Source organism: Osmerus mordax, chromosome 3, assembly GCF_038355195.1.
Source record: "Osmerus mordax isolate fOsmMor3 chromosome 3, fOsmMor3.pri, whole genome shotgun sequence".
Classification (NCBI taxonomy): Eukaryota; Metazoa; Chordata; class Actinopteri; order Osmeriformes; family Osmeridae; genus Osmerus; species Osmerus mordax.
In genome coordinates, this window is record NC_090052.1 from 7,436,249 (window position 1) to 7,456,220 (window position 19,972).

Sequence of the window (19,972 nt, forward strand, 5' to 3'; positions counted from 1 at the left end):
GTGTGATAGTATATGTTTGGTTTCACTGAGTTGAAATTGCCACTCGTATGAAGAATTGATCATCTGCTACATAGTTTTCCAATAGCAAGCTGGATGTCAAGACAACACACACCTGAGGAGGCTTTTCCGCCACAAAAAATGCCTCCCATGCATGCACTCTCTATTGCACCCACCTTAGCTTTGCCCTGGAAGTTGAAGGTGAGCACGTATTCACCGCGCCTCGTCTCGCTCTGCCGCACCAGGAACACGCCGTGGCTAGCCGTGCCCCCTGCCAGCACCAGCTGCGCTGCCTTGAGGCGCGACAGTGTACCGTGGAACCACTGGCACTCACTCAGAGGGTGCTCCACGGCCTCGGCCACAGCCACGTCGGAGAACAGGAAGGAGCCTGAGGAGGAGGAGGCTGCTGATTAACACCTCCGCTCTTCATGTTAACTCGTCCTATCTCTTTGGCCAGCTCAATGGCTATGTCATTGGCTCTCAAACTCAAAGTTCTTTATGTCATGCCCTCTTTTGAAAACAGAAAATCAAACCCTAACCCACCCCTCCACACTAAAAAACGAGCAGTAGTACTGTTATGGCAGTTTCTGACATAGTTACAATATTTGTTTCTTTAAGCGGTAAAAAGTAAGTTCCTTTGTTATAGACAGACGAATGTTAGAAACTGACTACTCTGTAGAATGGACACTTAGATTGTCTTAAGGTATTTATGGTGTTGTTTTATGATACCTAACTAAGAGCCAGAGGGTCTTAGGTCTGGTGGTTGGGGGAGATTGTTATCTCAGTTGAGCGAGCTGACCTAACCTTTTGGCCAAGGAGATTGTGTCCTGTGTCCTGTTTGTGTATCATTAACCATCTCCTTCTTTAGAGAGGGAGCTGGGGCATCAAAGAACTGTGGGACACTTGATGTGGAGTCAAACTGTCACTGAGCAGTGCTGACCAATCACAGAGACCACTGCATTGATGAATTGATCATTTATTAGGGCATCTGTTTTAAGTGTATAAAAGCACAAGCTTTATGATTGTTCTTCATCACTCTTGCGAACGACCTGTGGCTAGCACCTCCTTCGTAATGACTGATCAGCAAAGCTTTGTTTAATATTACGTAATTGTATAATCTAAATAAATTGTATTAAAACCACATCTCTTGACTACTCAGATCTACACAGCGCCACTTGAATTTCCACCATTACAAGTACTCACCTGTGGCATCTGGTGTCTCTGCGAAAGGTGTACCCAGACTTGCCCCGCCACCGCGGCTCTCTGATTCATCGAGAGGGGCTCGGGGCGGTAACTCTGGTGGAAGAGGGTCCTTCAAGGGGGAGGAGCCACCAACGCCTCCGTAACACACTGCACCGTGACGCAAGCAGATGAGAGGTAATACATGAAAGTATTACATTCTGTCATCACTTCTGTCAATGTCAGTCGAGGCCCTTCATGGGAGATTTGATGTGTTTGGTGGGCAGTAGTCAATCCTACAGCATTACAGGGATTCTGGTGTCAATACACACCTTGGGAGAGGCGGTCCCCAAACTCAGGCGTTGCACTGATGTCCATCTGTCCCCCCCATACACCTTCATCCTGTTCACTGTAGAGAAGAGAAGGGGATTTTAGCAAGATGGTCCTAGTCTGTCTGATTTGGATCTAGTCCTTTCGGATGTCACAGCGTGGGCAGTGAGGCTGGGTCTGGTCAGCAGGTTTGGTTCTAATCTCCAGACTGGGTCTAGTCTCCATGCTCACCTCAGGCAGATGCCGTTCCTGATGTCACTCAGCCAGGCCCTCATCTGAACAGCATCTCGCGTCTCAATTACGTACTGCGCCGGCCCTTCCAACTGAGAAACGGAAAACATGATCAACACTAGAAGCGCTAAGCCGGTTTACCCTACTCGTCGACAGGGGGTCAAATGACCTCTGAGTCTTCAGACAGGGACGTTGTTCCTGACACGTAAAGATCACTAGATGGCGCTTTTTGCATGTAGCCAAGGCAAGGTGGAAAAATGTACTTGCCTTTGTCAATCTGTCATTCATTTCTGTGTTGTTAGTCTGTAATTATTTTATTAGAACGTTTGTTGTCTAGCCCTTCAATCATTCAGCAAAATGTAACTTTTTTATAGCCTATAGCAGGGGTTTTCAATGTGTAAGACAGTGAGCCTCCCTTGAGAGAACATCAAGTCACCGGGGCCTCCCCCATTTTAACGGGGTCATAGAAAGATTTTTTGGGGGTATTTCACACTGTTCCTTAAGGTCTCCGAATAGGGTATGTAACATTGGTTGGGCTGAAAATGTCCCGGGTGCTGTTCTATGCGCCCTAATGCACCCTGTGAAATAGCCCTGGAATAAAACGAGAGGGTTTCTTCTTTCTATGGTATGCTCATGAATATATAGATGAGCTGCGCGCTGATTGGTTGGTTTACAACGAGTGAAGCTGCGGAGCAAAGCGCAACATGGCCAACAGTACTCACTGAAACATCGAAGGTGGAGACTTGAAATAAAAACGTACAAATAAACCTATTGTGTCTGCACAACACTGTTTTCAACAAATTGACTTCTCTTGTATCCTGTAAAAAAATCCACTGCAAACAACATCCTCTGAGAAGTTAAATCCACAGCATGGTTTTTGAGCATTAGCCTGCTCGCTGGTGTTCAACACTTAAAATCCCTAACATAAATCGTTCGTGAGTATTCTACCCTGGCATCCAAGTGAGCGATGAAATGGAAGTTAATGCCTTTTGCCTTGGCATGACCCCTTATTATTTTGCAGACAATGCAAAGGCAGAGTAAGGTCACTTCAAAATATGGGTCAAAAGTCAAGTTTGAGCAAGTTGAAAGTTCTAGAGTGCAGCATAACCCTATCCAGACGGACCATTCAAATATGGGTCGAAAAAGACCCATAAGACCCGCCTTAATATCTTTGCCGTCCAATCACCGAATTTATTTCTGAAAACTGCCAGATACTCATGACAAGTTAAGCTCAAAGTACATATCATTGGTTAAGGGGTTACTGGGAGGGGAAAATAAATGTATCGTCTGCAACGGCAGCCATTGTTTTTCGAGGCGGAGCCAGAGCTGAGACCATGGGAGATTGCCTACAGTGTTAGATTTACAGCTTCGAATTGAAATCTGAGACGATATTCTGAGTAAAGACAAGTTTATTAATATGTGTTGTCAATATTGTCAATTAAAAGTCTAAACTTTTTACTTACGAAGAATTTGTTTGTGGGAGTGACGCGAGTTTTTTCAGGAAAAAACTCGCGTCCTGCCGTGTCCGGCAGGACAGGCAGTAATGACGTTAGTAGCACTGTTTAGCCTCGATTTGAGCAGATTTAAAAAAAACTTAGAAAAACAACATTAACTAGCTAGATTATATACACTGTAAGCTAAATGTACATGCCTTGTTTGGCCAATTCGGTCGATTGTGGAAGAAACTCCAAAAAATTTTAGTTATCGAGAGGAGTATCCAGCCATAGCGCTAGCTACTTTTGGGGCAGAGAAATTTCGGTTTCCCCATGTTTCCACGTGTTTCCATGTAGTCACTAGAATGGTCATAACCTTTAATCAAAATATGATATTTCTAATCTGTCTTCTGTTCTACATTGCCCACAGATTTGTGGATATTCCACCTGCTCAAAGTTTTCCTCCATCTTGTAATTAAAGTGGTTAAAAATGAAGTTGTCTGATGAGGTATGGATGGAGAAGTTTTTGTAAAAAATGGCTGCCTGAAATCACCTTGATAAAATATGATTTGCCTTAAGTAATCATATATTTATTCACATCATAAAAATCCCCTAGTTCTGTTCTTCAATATGGTGTCAACAGTTAAGGTGTATGATTTAATATGAAAATTCATAACATTTGCATATTAATATGAATATCATATTTCAACAGCATATGGAATGTTTGGAATGTTGGCTTAGGCAGGAAAAGGATAACAAAGGCAAAAAACCGTAAATAAGCGCAGCTAGTTCAAGCAAGGCAATCAGGCAGCGCGCGACAGTCATCGGGGACGTACGGCATCTTACTCCACCTTCTTTGCTCCGCCCTCTACCACACCCATGTTAGCAGCGCATATCCATTGGGCCACGTCCGATAAGGCGTCTTTAAAAGACGCGCGGATACGCACACACTCACCCCGGTTGTTGTATGATCAGTGCTGCTGCCGATCGGATTTGCGTTTTTGGAGCGTGCTATGCGAGCGTTGGAACGGTATCAGTTTTTTCTATCACGATTCCGTGGAGTCGTCCGCCGCTCTCGATTTCTACACCGACGCGGCTCCCTCAGTTGGGTTTGGGGGGTTTCACGGCAACGAGTGGTTCTCCGGAGCATGGCCCGCAGAGATAGTCTCTCTAGCTCCGGAGAATTACTCCACGGCTCAACACAAATGATATCCAATTGTGATTGCTTGTCTATTGTGGGGGCATTTATGGTGTGGGAAGAAAATAACTGTGTTTTGTGACAACGAAGCTACCGTTTACATCATCAACAAAGGGAGGTCTTCGGTGCCTTTCATTAATCGCTTAGTCAGACGGCTAACGTGGACAAGCGTGCTTGGTAATTTCATATTGCGAGCCACATTCATTCCAGGCCTAGAGAACAGAAGCGCTGACGCTCTGTCTCGTTTCAACTTTCAGGAGTTCCGAATGCTGCGCCTTCACGCGCTACCAGACGGGTTGGCTTGTCCGCCATTCCCCCTGACGGTACTAGACTAGGCCCGGGTGCGCTGCACATGTACGTTGTATCGGCTGATGAATACATGAGGAAGGGTATCGCCCCATCCACATAAAAATCGTACGACAGGGCATGGCTTAATTTCTCTGGTTTCTGCGCCGCATTCGGTGTGAGTCCTATGCCTGTGTACATGTCTGTGTTGTGTGCCTTCATAGTTCATTGCTTCGAATCACGGAAGCTGCATCCCTCCTCCATTAAAGCACTGGTGTCAGGCATTCAATTTCATGTACGTTGTTCGGAGCCCTCAGCATGCAGCCTGCTCCTGAACCCAAGTATCCGCCTGCTGATGAACGGCCTGAGGAAGCAGCGTCCGGAGACCAAAGATAAACGCTTACCAATCACCTTACCCCTCTTGCACACGCTGGTGTCCAATCTCAGACAAGGGTGCTTCGGGCCCTACGTCGACACTCTCCTTGAGTCAGTATTTTTCACGGCCTTCTATGGGTTTCTGCGGTGTGGGGAATTCACCAACAGGTTTGCCACTTTCGATCCATGTCATGACCTAACCATGTCTGATGTTTCTGTGGCAAGCGACATGTTTATAGTTGTCCTAAAACATTCTAAGACTGATGTTGCATGCAGAGGTACCCCAATCGTGATTGCTCTAACTAATTGTTTTTTGTCCACTCTCCTCCATGTCCCGGTATCTGTTATGTCGTCCACGGGCGACGCCATCCGAGCCCGTGGGCTTGTTCGTCACCGACGAAGGCAAGGCCATGACGAGATCCTGGTTCGCGCAACAACTCCGCGTACTGTGTGCTCGCTGTGGGCTGTCCCCGGAGCTATACACAGCACACTGCTTCTGGATCGGGGCAGGCACCTGGGCATCATCCAAAGTGCCTACAGCCACTCTGAAAATGAGGGGGCGTTGGTCTTCATCAGCATACGAGCGCTATGTACGCCCCAATGCCTTGGACATCATCGGAGCCCAGAGGTCTATGAGTTTTGTATGAACGGAGCTTGCGGCCATATGGTCAAGTGGAACTACTGCATTAATAAACAAATGGCATTACAGATGGTGGCTGGGTCGGCTTGTTAACCCATAGCAGTAGAATATCTCTTTAGATCTTGGTTCGGGCGTGGTGATCCGCAGACGTGCTCTGATCTGGTAGCTATCAAATAGAATCCATAGTGTCTGAATCGAGATATCTCTAGAGATACCCTGGACTCCAGGGAACGGTGGGTGCTCTGCCGACACATTTGTTTATTCATTCTCACATAGGGACACTGATGATGGTACATGCACGCCTATCTTTGGAGTACATCTTTGGGGTTGCCGACGGGCGCTAGAGGAATGGGTCTCTAGAGACAGCTGTAACTCTGCCCAGTATGGATGAGAGGTTACCGGATCACAATCATGGTAGAATGTCTCCGTAGATCTTGGCTCGGCACTGGTGATCCGCAGACTTGCTCTGACTCGGTAGCAATCGATCAGAATCCAGCGTCCGAGTCAAGATATCTGCGGAGACACCCTGGACACCGGCCAGGTAACAGCAGGTGCTATGCTGACACTAGTCATTCTCACTAGATAAACATATCTTTGTGTTCCAGCGTACGTGCTGCCTTTGTGTACATCCTGATGGGTTCGCCGACGGGTGCAAAGAGGGGCAGCTCTCTAGAGGTAGCTATCTGCCCGATGTCGGATGAGAAGGGTACCGGGAAGATGGTCGGTGTATTTGGCTTGTCGCAGGTTCACTTTCCGTCCAGCACCGGGTCTGGACGGGATGTGCGTGTGGGACGGCTCGGTAAACCGCACATCAGATGGTATGTAACACGACGGATATACACACAGTCTTAGTCATCGCTAATGCTAGCATGACCCCCGCATCCAGAAAACGCTTGTTGTGGCGTGTGTTTGGGGGATTATATCTCTATTGCTCCCTGCCTCATATGTCAAGTATGGATGTGTTGCATCGAGGAGGCAGGGAGTGCTTCCCTTATATCATCCACTCCGCCAAAGTTAAATCTACATGTCCATGTCATGTAACAATAAATGCTCAAATCTAATACGTGATTGTCTTGACTGAACTGATGTTGCCTTGGCTTCTATAAGGTTTTTGAAAGTTATGGTAAACACAACCCCCTATTTTCTCCAAAAAACAACATGAATTCAAGGTATTTGTCCACATGATAAAGCAGACCTTACATGTTCCAAAAATGACAACAACAAAAAAATCAACCAAATTGAAGTTACGGTCTTTTGCCTTTCCACGGCAGAGTATGTATAGCTCTAGTAATCAGACAATTCAGAGCTAGGCTATCTAGCCTAGGTTGGGTTGCATTAAAAGTGGGTCTGTGCTAGAAACTTCACAACTACGTTTCGGAAATGTAAATTATAAACCTGTACCCGCAACCAGCGCTCTAGGAAAGAGAGGCACCCACTCTCACCAGTTGCTCGCTTGCAACCACAACCAGCACTCGAGAGATGCGCTCTCTTCAAATTGTCACCAACCACCAAGAGAACCCAGAGCTCTTGGTGTTTAGAAGGAGGTGTCGTTATTTGGTTTTCGGGTAAGGTGTCACTAAGTAAATTGACATAAAATAGCTATTTTGTTAATTCTATAACATTTATTAAAGTACCTAATAAGGAACAACCGGGTGTGACATTAATATACGGTAAAGAGCCCCGATGCCAGCTCATTACTTATCCAACTTTAGCTAGCTAGCTAGATTAGCTGGCTAGATTAGCTAACATTAGCTACTTCAATCTAATAATGACAGGAATATTTGCGTGTGTGTGTCTGTACAAATTAGAATGGGTTTAGTTTCCCATGATCAGAGAAAGAACCGGGCACTCTGCAAAGTTCATATCTTGCAGGTGTCCTCTTTATAATCCAACGGAGTGCAGTGCCACGATTGACGTTGTTTGGATAATCATTTAGACATCAAATAATGAATAATAAGGACAAAATGACACCGCAAGGTTGGCTTGCTCTCTTTGCGTCCCAGCCCCCTCACTCTGAATGGTCCTCTGGTCTGCAGCGAGTTGAATGAATCTAAGCGTAGTACGGAAAATAGGGAAATTCAGTTTCGTTATTTAGAAGAGAATTCGCTTTTAAAACCAATATTCAGCTGCTTTCAAAGGGGCTGGCTAGCTAACAGAACGACGATATAAAGTGGATATACTTTCAGTATAGATCAGTGCATTTTGTTACATAAATGTATGTCTTTACTGATGTCAAAACTGCCTGCACATTTCAAATGTACAAGCGCTGTATGGTGAATTAGGCCTACATTTATAACAACTGGCTCAACCATTGTGAATGTAATGACTTCAGTTATGGACTAAATGTTTAGATGTTTGTTGTAGTAGGACAATTTAACAGAGAACCAATATAACGTATTTCTTAAACGCTGCCCTCGAATAAACGCCGCCATCGAATAAACGCTGGACCAAAAATAAACGTTGCGTAATAAACGCCGCCCACGAATAAACGCTGCACCAAAGAAATCTTTAAAAAACGGTTATTTAATTAGTTAAAGTAAACCCCAGTATTTATTACACATGTACTTAATTTTTTGCACAGCTTTCTGTTGGAAAGCTAATGTAACCGGTGTGAATCGGTGACCCTCACTCCTCAGGTATGTAACAGGCCACCCGCGTCAACCAGTGGCGGAACTAGAGTTTTATACATGGGGTGGCCAAGGCTACTTCAGGGGGTCTATAGTCCAGAGTCTTGGGTCACTGTTTTCATTAATACAGTTAGGTCCATAAGTATTTGGACATTGACACCATTTTCATCATTGTGGCTCTGTATACCACCACAATGGATTTGAAATGAAACAATCAATGACTAAATGTAAATGTAAATCAAGATGTGCTTTAAGTGCAGACTTTCAGTTTTAATTTCAGGGTATTTACATCCAAATCAGGTGAACGGTGTAGGAATTACAACACATTGTATATGTGGCCCCCGCCTTTTTAAGGGACCAAAAATAATTGGACAAACTAACATAATCATAAATCTAATTGTCACTTTTAATACTTGGTTGCAAATCCTTTGCAGTCAATGACAGCCTGAAGTCTTGAACCCATAAACATCACCAGACGCTGGGTTTCGTCCCTGGTGATGCTCTGCCAGGCCTCTACTGCAACTGTCTTCAGTTCCTGCTTGTTCTTGGGGCATTTTCCCTTCAGTTTTGTCTTTAGCAAGTGAAATGCATGCTCAATTGGATTTAGGTCAGGTGATTGACTTGGCCATTGCAGAACATTCCACTTCTTTACCTTAAAAAACGCTTTGGTTGCTTTCGCAGTATGCTTCGGGTCATTGTCCATCTGCACTGTGAAGCGCCGTCCTATGAGTTCTGAAGCATTTGGCTGAATCTGAGCAGATAATATTGCCCGAAACACTTCAGAATTCATCCTACTGCTTTTGTCAGCAGTCACATCATCGATAAATACAAGGGAACCAATTCCATTGGCAGCCATACATGCCCACGCCATAACACTACCTCCACCATGCTTCACTGATGAGGTGGTATGCTTTGGATCATGAGCAGTTCCTTCCCTTCTCCATACTCTTCTCTTCCCATCATTCTGGTACAAGTTGATCTTGGTCTCATCTGTCCATAGGATGTTGTTCCAGAACTGTACAGGCTCTTTTAGATGTTTTTTGGCAAACTCTAATCTGGTCTTCCTGTTTTTGAGACTCACCAATGGTTTACATCTTGTGGTGAACCCTCTGTATTTACTCTGGTGAAGTCTTTTCTTAATTGTTGACTTTGACACAGATACGCCTACCTCCTGGAGTGTTCTTGATCTGGCCAACTGTTGTGAAGGGGTTTTTCTTCACCAGGGAAAGAATTCTTCTGTCATCCACCACAGTTGTTTTCCGTGGTCTTCCGGGTCTTTTGGTGTTGCTGAGCTCACCAGTGCGTTCTTTCTTTTTAAGAATGTACCAAACAGTTGATTTGGCCACACCTAATGTTTTGCTATCTCTCTGATAGGTTTGTTTTGATTTTTCAGCCTAACGATGGCTTGCTTCACTGATGGTGACAGCTCTTTGGACTTCATATTGAGAGTTGACAGCAACAGATTCCAAACACAAATACCATACTTGAAATGAAATCTAGACCTTTTATCTGCTCCTTGTCAATGAAATAACGAACTCCCTTTATGAGGGAATAACATACACCTGGCCATGGAACAGCTGAGCAGCCAATTGTCCAATTACTTTTGGTCCCTTAAAAAGGGGGGGGCCACATATAAAATGTATTGTAATTCCTACACCGTTCACCTGATTTGGATGTAAATACCCTGAAATTAAAGCTGAAAGTCTGCACTTAAAGCACATCTTGATTGTTTCATTTCAAATCCATTGTGGTGGTATACAGAGCCAAAATGATGAAAATTGTGTCAATGTACAAATACTTATGGACCTAACTGTATATACAGTATAATCTGGGTCTATAAGTGCTGAAACATCCAAAATATTTTTGGGAAAAAAAGCTTAAGCACCAGGGACTTATAATAGCATTTCTGTGTTACAGAAATAACACAGTGCATAGTTTATTTACAAAACAAAGTGAATTTACACACCCCAAAAAACACTGCAATTTGACTTGACAGGTAGCAGAAATCAAGCAGAAATTGACTTGAAAAATATAAATAACTTGGTGCCCAACAACATGACACATTTACAGTATAATATTTATTTTCATATATATTATGTTAACTAATAGCAAAGAAAAGTTTTGGAATTGGACTAAACAAGACCAAATTAAATCTGTGTGATAAGAAACCCTTTGGATGTATAATTTTAGAATGTCAGTGTACAAGCTAGTACACAGTGCAGGTATTATTTATTATACCTACTAGCTAACACAGATGTAAACACAATGTTAGGCTAAATTGGGAACCGATCTCTCGTCTATCTGATTACCCTATTTTTCGGAAAATAAGCCGCATAGCACTTTGTGGAATATAAGAGCACTTTGAAAGGAAACAATGTTACCTTTGCGCCGGTTAACGTTGAGCGGACCACTCACTGCTCACGACTGATTACTTGCCATCTAACTAGACAACATCCCCAATCAGGGTGAACACTCAAATGATCTAAAGACCATAGCATTACACATTTCAAAACAGAACGAACACAACTATAGAACTCCAAACAATGCTTATTTAACTAAGCTAATGCCCTTAACTTAGTAACTTTTCAGCTTGCCGCAGGGCATTCTGGGTACCAAGAGCAATGCACGAGTATAGGCGATCTACAGCATTGTGTAACACACTTCGGTTGTGGATAGTATGTCCAGAAATAAAGCCAAGTCACTCATTTAGTGGCAGAATCCATTGTTATGTCTACAAAATTATTTTAGATATAGTATGCTGTAAAAGTATAGTATAGTATGCTGTAAAAGTTTAGCTAACTTGCAAATCCTGAGGATAGCCTACTGTAGCAGACCTTTCTATGTGACAACGGACAAGGGTGTTTTGTCCCTCGAGAGTTGCCGTAGGCTTGATGCTGAAAGCATTTGTGAAATCAATGAGGGCTGTTCGAATGGCGATGTCAAGAAGAGCAGTGGTAAAATACAAGTTATGAAAAGAGACCGCGTCCGTGTCTTATTGTCCACAAACAGGGCCAGGTTAAGGTCATCTGGGGCCCGGGGCAGAAGCCTCCCCGAGGCCCCCCCCTCATTTTCGGTCTACATCCTAAAAATGTTTTATTTATTTGGCTAGTTCACTGGCTAGTTAACCCCTACGACACTAGCCTAGCCTACTGAATGAATGAACGAACAATCTAACAAAACAATATTAATCAAGGAGGAAATGTGTAAATTAGGATAAACTGAAACAAGGAACGTGGTGTATAATTGTATGAAATGTATGATGAAAATTGGTTAGCAATTTCGCCAAGCAAATACCAAGAAATAGGTTGCTGCAGTTTGTCTTTTAACTACAGTTGCAAAATCCGCGATGGGACTGATCTTGAATAGCTTCGGTGACTTTTTGTAGTACAAAATTACTGTCAATCAAAAGGAGATGCAGTCTTTCGACAGACCCTCCAATCATCACGCAGAAGCCCAGCGTCCAGGCCAGCCCACTCCTCCATTCACCCCCAGAGACGATGAGCGTTCGAGGCGGGACATAATCTCAGCATTCATCCAATGACCGTATAGTTTTGAAGCACTGGAAAAAACTGTTAAAAGCAGCCCCATTGAAGTCCATGGAAGCTGAGCAGGGAAATGCACTGTGACGCTACGGGAATGTATGAGAAGGAAATCAGTCAGTCAACCTGCTAATATATGTAGCTGATTCTTAAATAACTCGTCTTCGATATGAACTTGTTCTAACGCATTTAAAATGTTAACACAATAGTAAATATTTGACCATTAATTTTGGGAATTTTTAGGGGACGCTGAGCTTCCCTTGCAGTCTTACAGAAATTGCCACTGATTGTAATACATTGTAACGCCTGGGACACACTGGCTGCGAAGCGCCTGGACGCGCCGCGCAGCGCCACGATCGGCTACGACTGAGCAAAAGCTGTTCACAGCAGATGCACATTTCTCCGCGCCGGGTCACCAAGCCTTTCAGCTACTCTGAGCATTGGCTATATCCCAGCATTGATCCTTATCTACGTTGTCCTTGTAAAATTGTTGCTGACATACAACAACTCCCTGTGCTTTTCAACTTCGAGAATTCATTTGATGCTGATTTTAGAAATCGACTTGGGGGTTCTCTCTCGGTAGGCTATGTCTGCTTGTGTGTTGTGTGCAACGAGTGACAACTCGTTTCTCTCAAACAAACAAAACAACTACGGGCATGCTAGCTCAACGGATCTATTATTATTTATATATTATATATATATTATTTTCATTCGTTTTCATCAGGGTAACCACATGTAAAGGACGTTCGTTACCAACATTGTGTAATTATAAAGTCTACAACTTTACAAATGTTCACCGTAGTCTACAATTAATGGAGTAAAATCTTAATAACATGTTTTTTTATTCAAATATATCAACTAATATGGTGTATTTCATCATCCTGCAGCCGATATCGCAAGCGTCTCGCGAAAAAATTCGACCAGCTGCCGAAACGATCGCTGCAGATCGCAGGCGATCGCAGGCAATCGCAGTGCTTCGCAGCCAGTGTGGTCGGTCCCATTTGATAACATGGGCGCCGAAAGAAAAAGGGAGGCGCTTCCAGGCGCGTCGCAGCAGATCGCAGCCGATCGCAGACAGTGTGTCCCAGGCGTTCAGTCTAGCGTGTAAACACACAGCCCAGCGAACACATATATACAAACAACTCGATTGAACAATTTAATTATCAGGCTGTGGCCGCCTACTGAAAAGAACATAGGCTAGATAATCAGTGTGGGATTAGTTTAAGTCCACTCGTCTACTTTTTTGAAGGCAAAGTCACGAATCAAATCGTTGAAGTAAATTTGGCGAAGCAGGTCAAACTCGTTTGACATCACCTTCAAGCCATTGTTTTCTTGCATGCTTTGATACCGGCAACTACACGTGACGCTAAGAGAACGTGGACTTCACTACGGGTGGGTAAATGCATCAAAAATATGTATTATTATTATTATCAGGAGTCAGGTGGCTGAGTGGTGAGGGAATCGGGCTAGTAATCCAAAGGTTGCCAGTTTGATTCCCGGTCAAGCCAACTGACGTTGTGTCCTTGGGCAAGGCACTTCACCCTACTTGCCTCGGGGGAATGTCCCTGTACTTACTGTAAGTCGCTCTGGATAAGAGCGTCTGCTAAATGACTAAATGTCTAAATGTAAATGTATTATTATTTATTTATTCTCCCGTGCCAGGGCCCCCTAGTGGCCGGGGCCCGGGGCAGCAGCCCCTTCTGCCCATTGCACAAACGCGGCCCTGTCCACACGATCATATACAATTAGATCTAAAACAAACTTACAAAGAGCTCGGTTACACTACCAAAGTTGAATTAATAATGTTGTTAGCGATGCTAGCGTTATTTTTGCTAGAGCTAGCTAGCCTATAACATTTCACTGGGTCTTGCAGCTGTTTGATTAACTGAAATTATTATGAAATGTTATGTTCTACTAGCCATTTGCCTACTTTAGCAAGTCACTGTATTACCAAGCCCTGATAGTGTAACTGAGACAACACAGTAGCCTAAATAATTCCTCTTTCAAGTAATAAGCCCCCGTTCAAGTGTTGAGCATTTAATTAGCTGCACGGTCTGTAGAGATCTTGAGACGAAGCCACTTTTTTGTTCAAAAAACGGATTATAAACTGCTTCGAAATATAAGCCGCACAAGCACAAGAAAACTGTAAAATCGGAGTACAAGTCTACTGACTGTCTCAGTTTGTCTGTTATTGGAGTCGAAGTTCTAACATTAACTTACACAGCTACTGTAGGCTAATAAACATTCGTAAAAAAAAATCAGGAAACCTAAACCCAATACAAACCTTAAAACTTACTTCAAATATTATGCCTTTTTCAATCATGAAAAGAGCTTGTGGAGCTGTGGAAATATTCTCAATTCTACTGTCTGTTTTTCTTATTCTTCTGTATCTCGCAACAAACGTCTCTCTTCGATTTGAATAATGCAACCAGCAAAATAAATGCTTCTTTCAACAAGAGGTCAAATGAGATGTCAATCAGCATAAAATTTCCAGTAGAAAATAAAATTTTGGGGTGGCACCCAGGGTGGCCAATCAGATGTCAGGGGTGTCCAGTGCCACCCCCGACACCCCTCTGGCTCCGCTACTGGCGTCAACGAATAGCTAGCTTTTCTTAGACGTAGCTGGTAGTGGTTGCGCTTGGGAAGTCAGAGGTGGCAGGTTCGACTCCCGGTGGGAGCGAGCATTGGCCCGATACCTGCGACGGACAAGACGCAGCGTTTATTCGAAGAAATACAGTAGTACATTTTTATCAACATAACAAAAGCTATTTATAACGTAGGAAACAGCAGACAAATTAAGGCTACATAAGAGAGTCAGGTGGCTGAGCGGTTAGGGAAGCGGGCTAGTAATCCGAAGGTTGCCAGTTCGATTCCCGGTCATGCCAACTGACGTTGTGTCCTTGGGCAAGGCACTTCACCCTACTTGCCTTGGGGAGAATGTCCCTGTACTTACTGTAAGTCGCTCTGGATAAGAGCGTCTGCTAAATGACTAAATGTAAATGTAAATAAGACTACATAATCATGTGCATTACAGTTTTTCTCCATTGCTTTGGCTCAATTCTTGAAACAGAAATGACATTCTCAAAGCTTTAAGTGCATCTGGCAAAATAGCCAATATGGTTCAGCACAAATACATAGATCACCTTCAAAAGGTCATATCTCACCCAAAACAGTTAACTCATGCTTCAAAACCAAATCATTTTCTCATATAAATAGTCAGTGCCCCCAAAATGAAAAGTTCCTTCTCGATTGCTTTGGCTCATCTCTCGAGAAAAAAGAGGACATTCTCAAAGCTTTAAATACATTTGCCAAAATAACCTAGATGGTTCAGCAAAACACCATGGCACACCTGCAAAGGGTCATCTTTCTCCTAAAACAGACAACTCATCAGTCAAAACTAAATCCTTTTCTCATACAAATAGTCAATGCCCCCAAAATGAAAAGTCCCTTTGGCATTGTGTAAACACTGCAGGTCAAAATGATTAGATGTTTTGTCAGTATGGCAGTGGACCTTAAAAATATCCCTCATGTGCACTGTGCTACAGTTACTGTAGTAGATGTTTTCTTTCCAGAATACTATGTGTCTTCAATCTACCCAGACGCTCCCATGTTACCCCGCTCCTCATCTCCCTCCACTGGCTTCCAATCACTGCCCGTATCAGATTCAAGACCCTGGTACTGACCTTCCGAGTGTGGAACGGGATTGCACCCGACTACATCAAGTCTCTCCTCCAGCCTTACACCCCCACCCGCCACCTACGTTCTTCTTCTGACAACCGTCTGGTGGTCCCACCTCTCAAGAGCACCCGCTCCCAACCCAAGCTCTTCTCCTGTCTGGCCGCCCAATGGTGGAATAACCTCCCCACCTCCACCTTCAAGAACTATGTTTCTTCCCATTGGCACTTATTTGCTTTTCACAATGTATGCTTCATGTTTTGGCTACCCACAATGTTTTTGGGGCTACCTCATTGTTTTTGATCATTGACCTTATGCACTTTTGTAAAGTTCTCTCTTGGAAGTCGCTTTGGATAAAAGCGTCTGCTAAATGAATAAATCTAAAATGTAAATGTGTATCAAACAGAAAAAAGATTACAGTAATTCAAGAGTAGCCTACAAGGTTTCACATCACATATTGCACTCACACTGCTTTGGAAATTGTTACTGTAATTGCCATACATTGTGGTTACTGTAACATGAAATGTGTACAGCACAATAAAATGTCATACAATAAGCACATCAAAACTAAAATTATGTATAACCTACACTACCAACACATACAGTAAGAAAGTAAAGCAAAGCTGGAGTTTCACTAGTTGTCGTCCTCACTTTCCTGCTCATCCTCACGCTCCTGTCTGTCTGGCCACAGATTTCATCGACATCACATCTGATGTTCTCCCTTGCGATGCAACAGGGGAAGAATCATTGTGCATGCCGCAACCATCCCCTACACTGATCTGCTGTGACATCATCACAAGCAGCATCCATTGCCTGGAGCAGGGACCTCTGGTTTTGAGCCCAATGCTCATAGACCCTCCACCTACATGCAGAAAACAACTCCTCGATAGGATTGAGGAATGGGGAGTAAGGTGATAAGAGCACCATAAGCATTCTTGGATGGGCAGTGAACCCTGATGAATGGGCCACAGTGGAAGCTTACATTGTCCCACACAATGACAAATGTAAGCAAGTGAGGGATAAGATCGGAGTGCAGGTGGTCCAAGAACACCAGGGGCCTCATGTATAAACGTTGCGTACGCACAAAAAGCTTGCGTACGCTGGTTTTCACGCACACGGTGTGATGTATAAAGATTTACTTGACGTGAGAATGTGCGGGCCGTCACGGAAACCTTTGAGCAGACGTGAGAATGTGCGGACCGTCCGCAAAATCTTGTCTGGCTCTAACATGGCGAATTCTAACTTAAAAGTGCGGAAACTCACCAAACATTACAAAATAAAGTTTCCACTACAGTTTCTGTCATACGTAGGCATAACGTTAGTTATTCAAAAAACATATTTGGGCTGCCTACGGTAATAAAAGTTTGATCATTAATGTGGATGATCACATCAAAATGCCAAAACCCAAAACGGGAAATGCTGTATATCCTTCTGTTTAATCCGCCACCACTTAATAACTTCTGTTAAACTTAAGGGTGTCAAAAGAACGACAAAATCACTCTGGAAATGCATGTCATGCTAACCCTATAGCTGCCATGCTGTTACTATGCGCCACCACTCGTTTCTTCATTTAAAGTTTTACATCGGACCATTTGTTCTTAATTTCTGCCATGGTCCGGTTCTCTGAACCCACAGCATTTATGGCCCTATAATAATAATAATGATTTTATTTGTAATGCACTTTACATTTAGCTAAATCTCAAAGTGCTACAGGTTAAAAATAAGAAAGGGCGCAAATAGTGATAGTTTTCCACTCCGCCGACTTTCTTTTGTCGCTAATACCTGATGACGGGCTGCCAAACAGGACACATTTTCTCGCCTCCACCTCTGTTGTCAGAACCTCAATCTCACAGTCACCGTATTTCTTTGAATAAACGCCACGGCATTTAACGTTCATTTTTGGTGCAGCGTTTATTCGAGGGCGGCGTTTATTCGAAGAAATACAGTAATTCAGACAAAGAAATGACATCAGGAGCGCATTTATAGGTCATCTGCATATTCATTTATGGGAGGAGGCAAGGCGGGGTCAGTGGCTCGTTCACGTGCGGAAAATCTCACGTTGATTGTGATTTATAAAGGAAAGGTACGCAGGACCTGGCGTACGACCGGTTTTATAGATGTGAATATTTCTGTGCGTAGGTACTTTTTGAATTTTGGCCGTACGCCATCTTCTGGTATGAAAGCTGTGCAATCCTTTATACATGAGGCCCCTGGTGATTCTGGGTATTGTATGGGCCAAGACTGGGAATGTGGGTGACTACACCATTCTCTGAAATGGCAGCACACATGATGATGTTGCCCCCGAGCTGGCCTGGGACAAGCTCTATATATTTGATGGAAGCACTTATACTCCTGGATAGCTCCTGTCAGCTACCTAAACTTACTGTGTGATTGGATGTGTCCCCTTGTTTAGTAAAGTTCTAGTTGCACCTGACAATGACTGTAACCAGTTGATCCAAGAGATCCATATTAGAGTATATACCATGATGTTTTTCATGGTATTATGTACCTGAAAGATTTTGACAGTGGAGTGAACTATTGTGCAGGTGATGATGTACACAAGGAAATTATGCCAATATGTTTTGCAGCGAATAAACAAGCGGAGCTGGTTCATGAAGGAGGACGTGAGACATAGCGCGCCACTAGCAACGCGTCATTTTATGCGCAGGGCACTCCCTCCTAATAGGGCGGGGTATATAAGGGGTTCCCGGCATATGCATCGCTAGTGCGACATAGACTTCAGTCTTCCTGCTGTTGTCGAGTAAGGGTGTCTACATGTCGTGTCTTTCCGGGTCTGAATTGGAGGAGTTCCATGGGGATTCATTGGTTGACGGTGGACCTAGCGAGGAAGCGGGAATCCCTCCAGCCGGAGGGTCCAAACCCTGACGGAGTTCTCGTCTGGCGGTGAGGCAGCCGGTCCCGATCGAGGAATGGCCCGTTCCTCGACTTCTGTGTGGATACTACGAGAAGGGCCTTAGTCCACCAGTCGGTATGTCACACGAGGAGTTATACCTTCATTTCATGGACGTGTGTGAGGAGGATGCCGGGGTTCCCATTCCCCGCAAAGCGCTGGGGAAGAGCAAGCGGGGTTCCGCTGCGAGTGCTGGGCTGGCCAAGAAACCCAGAGCGGGGTCCACAGGAGGCTCGGTCGTACTGCCGCTCGACCCCGTGCAGCTTCCTGCTCCCGTGCTGCGGCCCGATCCCGTGCTGGCGGCGCTGATCGATCTGCGGAGCACGCTCACTGGCATGGACTGGCCCGTCTCCAGCACCTCGAGGGAGCCGGGGCCTTGGGTGCGGCTCCCGTAGCCGCGGCTGCGGGCGTGCTTACCGCAGTGCAGGAGATCCGGCCCTCGTACGTCTTGGCCAGCGCGGTGCCGGCCGCTGCCTCTGGGGCCTCCTTTCTGCCTCCGTCAGCCGCCGTTCCGGCGAGTCTCCGCGAGCAGATCCTTTCAGGTAAAGATGTGAACCTGGTGAAGATCTTGCTGTGTGGGCCTGAATCAGTCGAGAGCCGCTTGGTAGAGTGCGGTAACGTGGCTGTGTTTTTGCGGGACGCCGATCCCCGTCTAACTAAGACACTCACGATGTCCGAATTCGTCGTTGCTTTTGGGGTTTTCCGTGACGTCATGTGCGAGGGGTTCCCCGGGAGGCGAGTCGAACTGGACACCTATCTGGCCATCATAGCTGACCTGTCGCTCTCCTACGGGGGAACGCTGTTCTACGAATATCACAAGGGTTTCTCTGCCAAGGCAGCCCTCTACGTTCAGCGGTTTAATCTGCGTCTGGACTGGTCTGTGCTAGATCTCGAGCTGGTTAGCCGCACATTCACCGGGGTTCGTCCCCTGTCGTGTGTGGTGTGTGGGTCTTTCTCCCATCCTACTGGGCTTTGCCCTCTCACGGTGCCTTCTAAAATGGGGGAACCTTCCCGTGACGCGAAGCCTGGTTCCAGCGGCTCGGAGCGTCGCTCCTTCAGACGCCAGGTGGTTAATGCTGGTTCCGCTCCTCCCGTGTGCATGCATTTCAATGAGGGGGCCTGTACCTACCCTATTTGTCGATTTCTTCATGTCTGCAGTCAGTGCTCGGACGCCCATCCGAGGTCGACCTGCCCACGTCGGTTCCGACCGGCGGGCAAGGGCATGAAATAAATAACCATCCTTCTACCCCTGTTGACATTGGTCGTCTGTCTGACGCTTTGAGTGGTCACCCCAACCGATGTTTTGTGAAGTACCTCCTCACTGGGTTGCGGAAAAGGTCTATGGTTGGGGTGGAATGTGTGCCCACTGTAACTCATGTGTGTCATAACTTGCAATCGGCGCTCAGGGAGCCCGACGTGGTCGATGCGTTACTTGCTAAAGAGATCGGCAAGGGGTATTTGTTGGGCCGTTCGTGGAGTCGCCGTTTCCCGTGTTTCGCGTCAGTCCCATTGGCGTGGCTACTCGCAAATATTCTGGCAAAAAACGCCTGAT

At 45.0% G+C, this 19,972-nt stretch overlaps 1 protein-coding gene across 1 annotated transcript in view; it reads right to left on the reverse strand.

The window, feature by feature from the left end:
- sh2b1 (SH2B adaptor protein 1) overlaps positions 1-19,972 on the reverse strand; it is an 84,002-nt gene that overhangs the window by 20,003 nt on the left and 44,027 nt on the right. Inside the window, exons 4-7 of the mRNA XM_067230755.1 lie at positions 1,738-1,829; positions 1,509-1,585; positions 1,201-1,347; positions 174-385 (exon numbers count right to left, since the gene is read on the reverse strand). Coding sequence (XP_067086856.1) covers positions 174-385; positions 1,201-1,347; positions 1,509-1,585; positions 1,738-1,829 — 528 coding nt within the window. The remainder of the gene's footprint in view (positions 1-173; positions 386-1,200; positions 1,348-1,508; positions 1,586-1,737; positions 1,830-19,972) is intronic.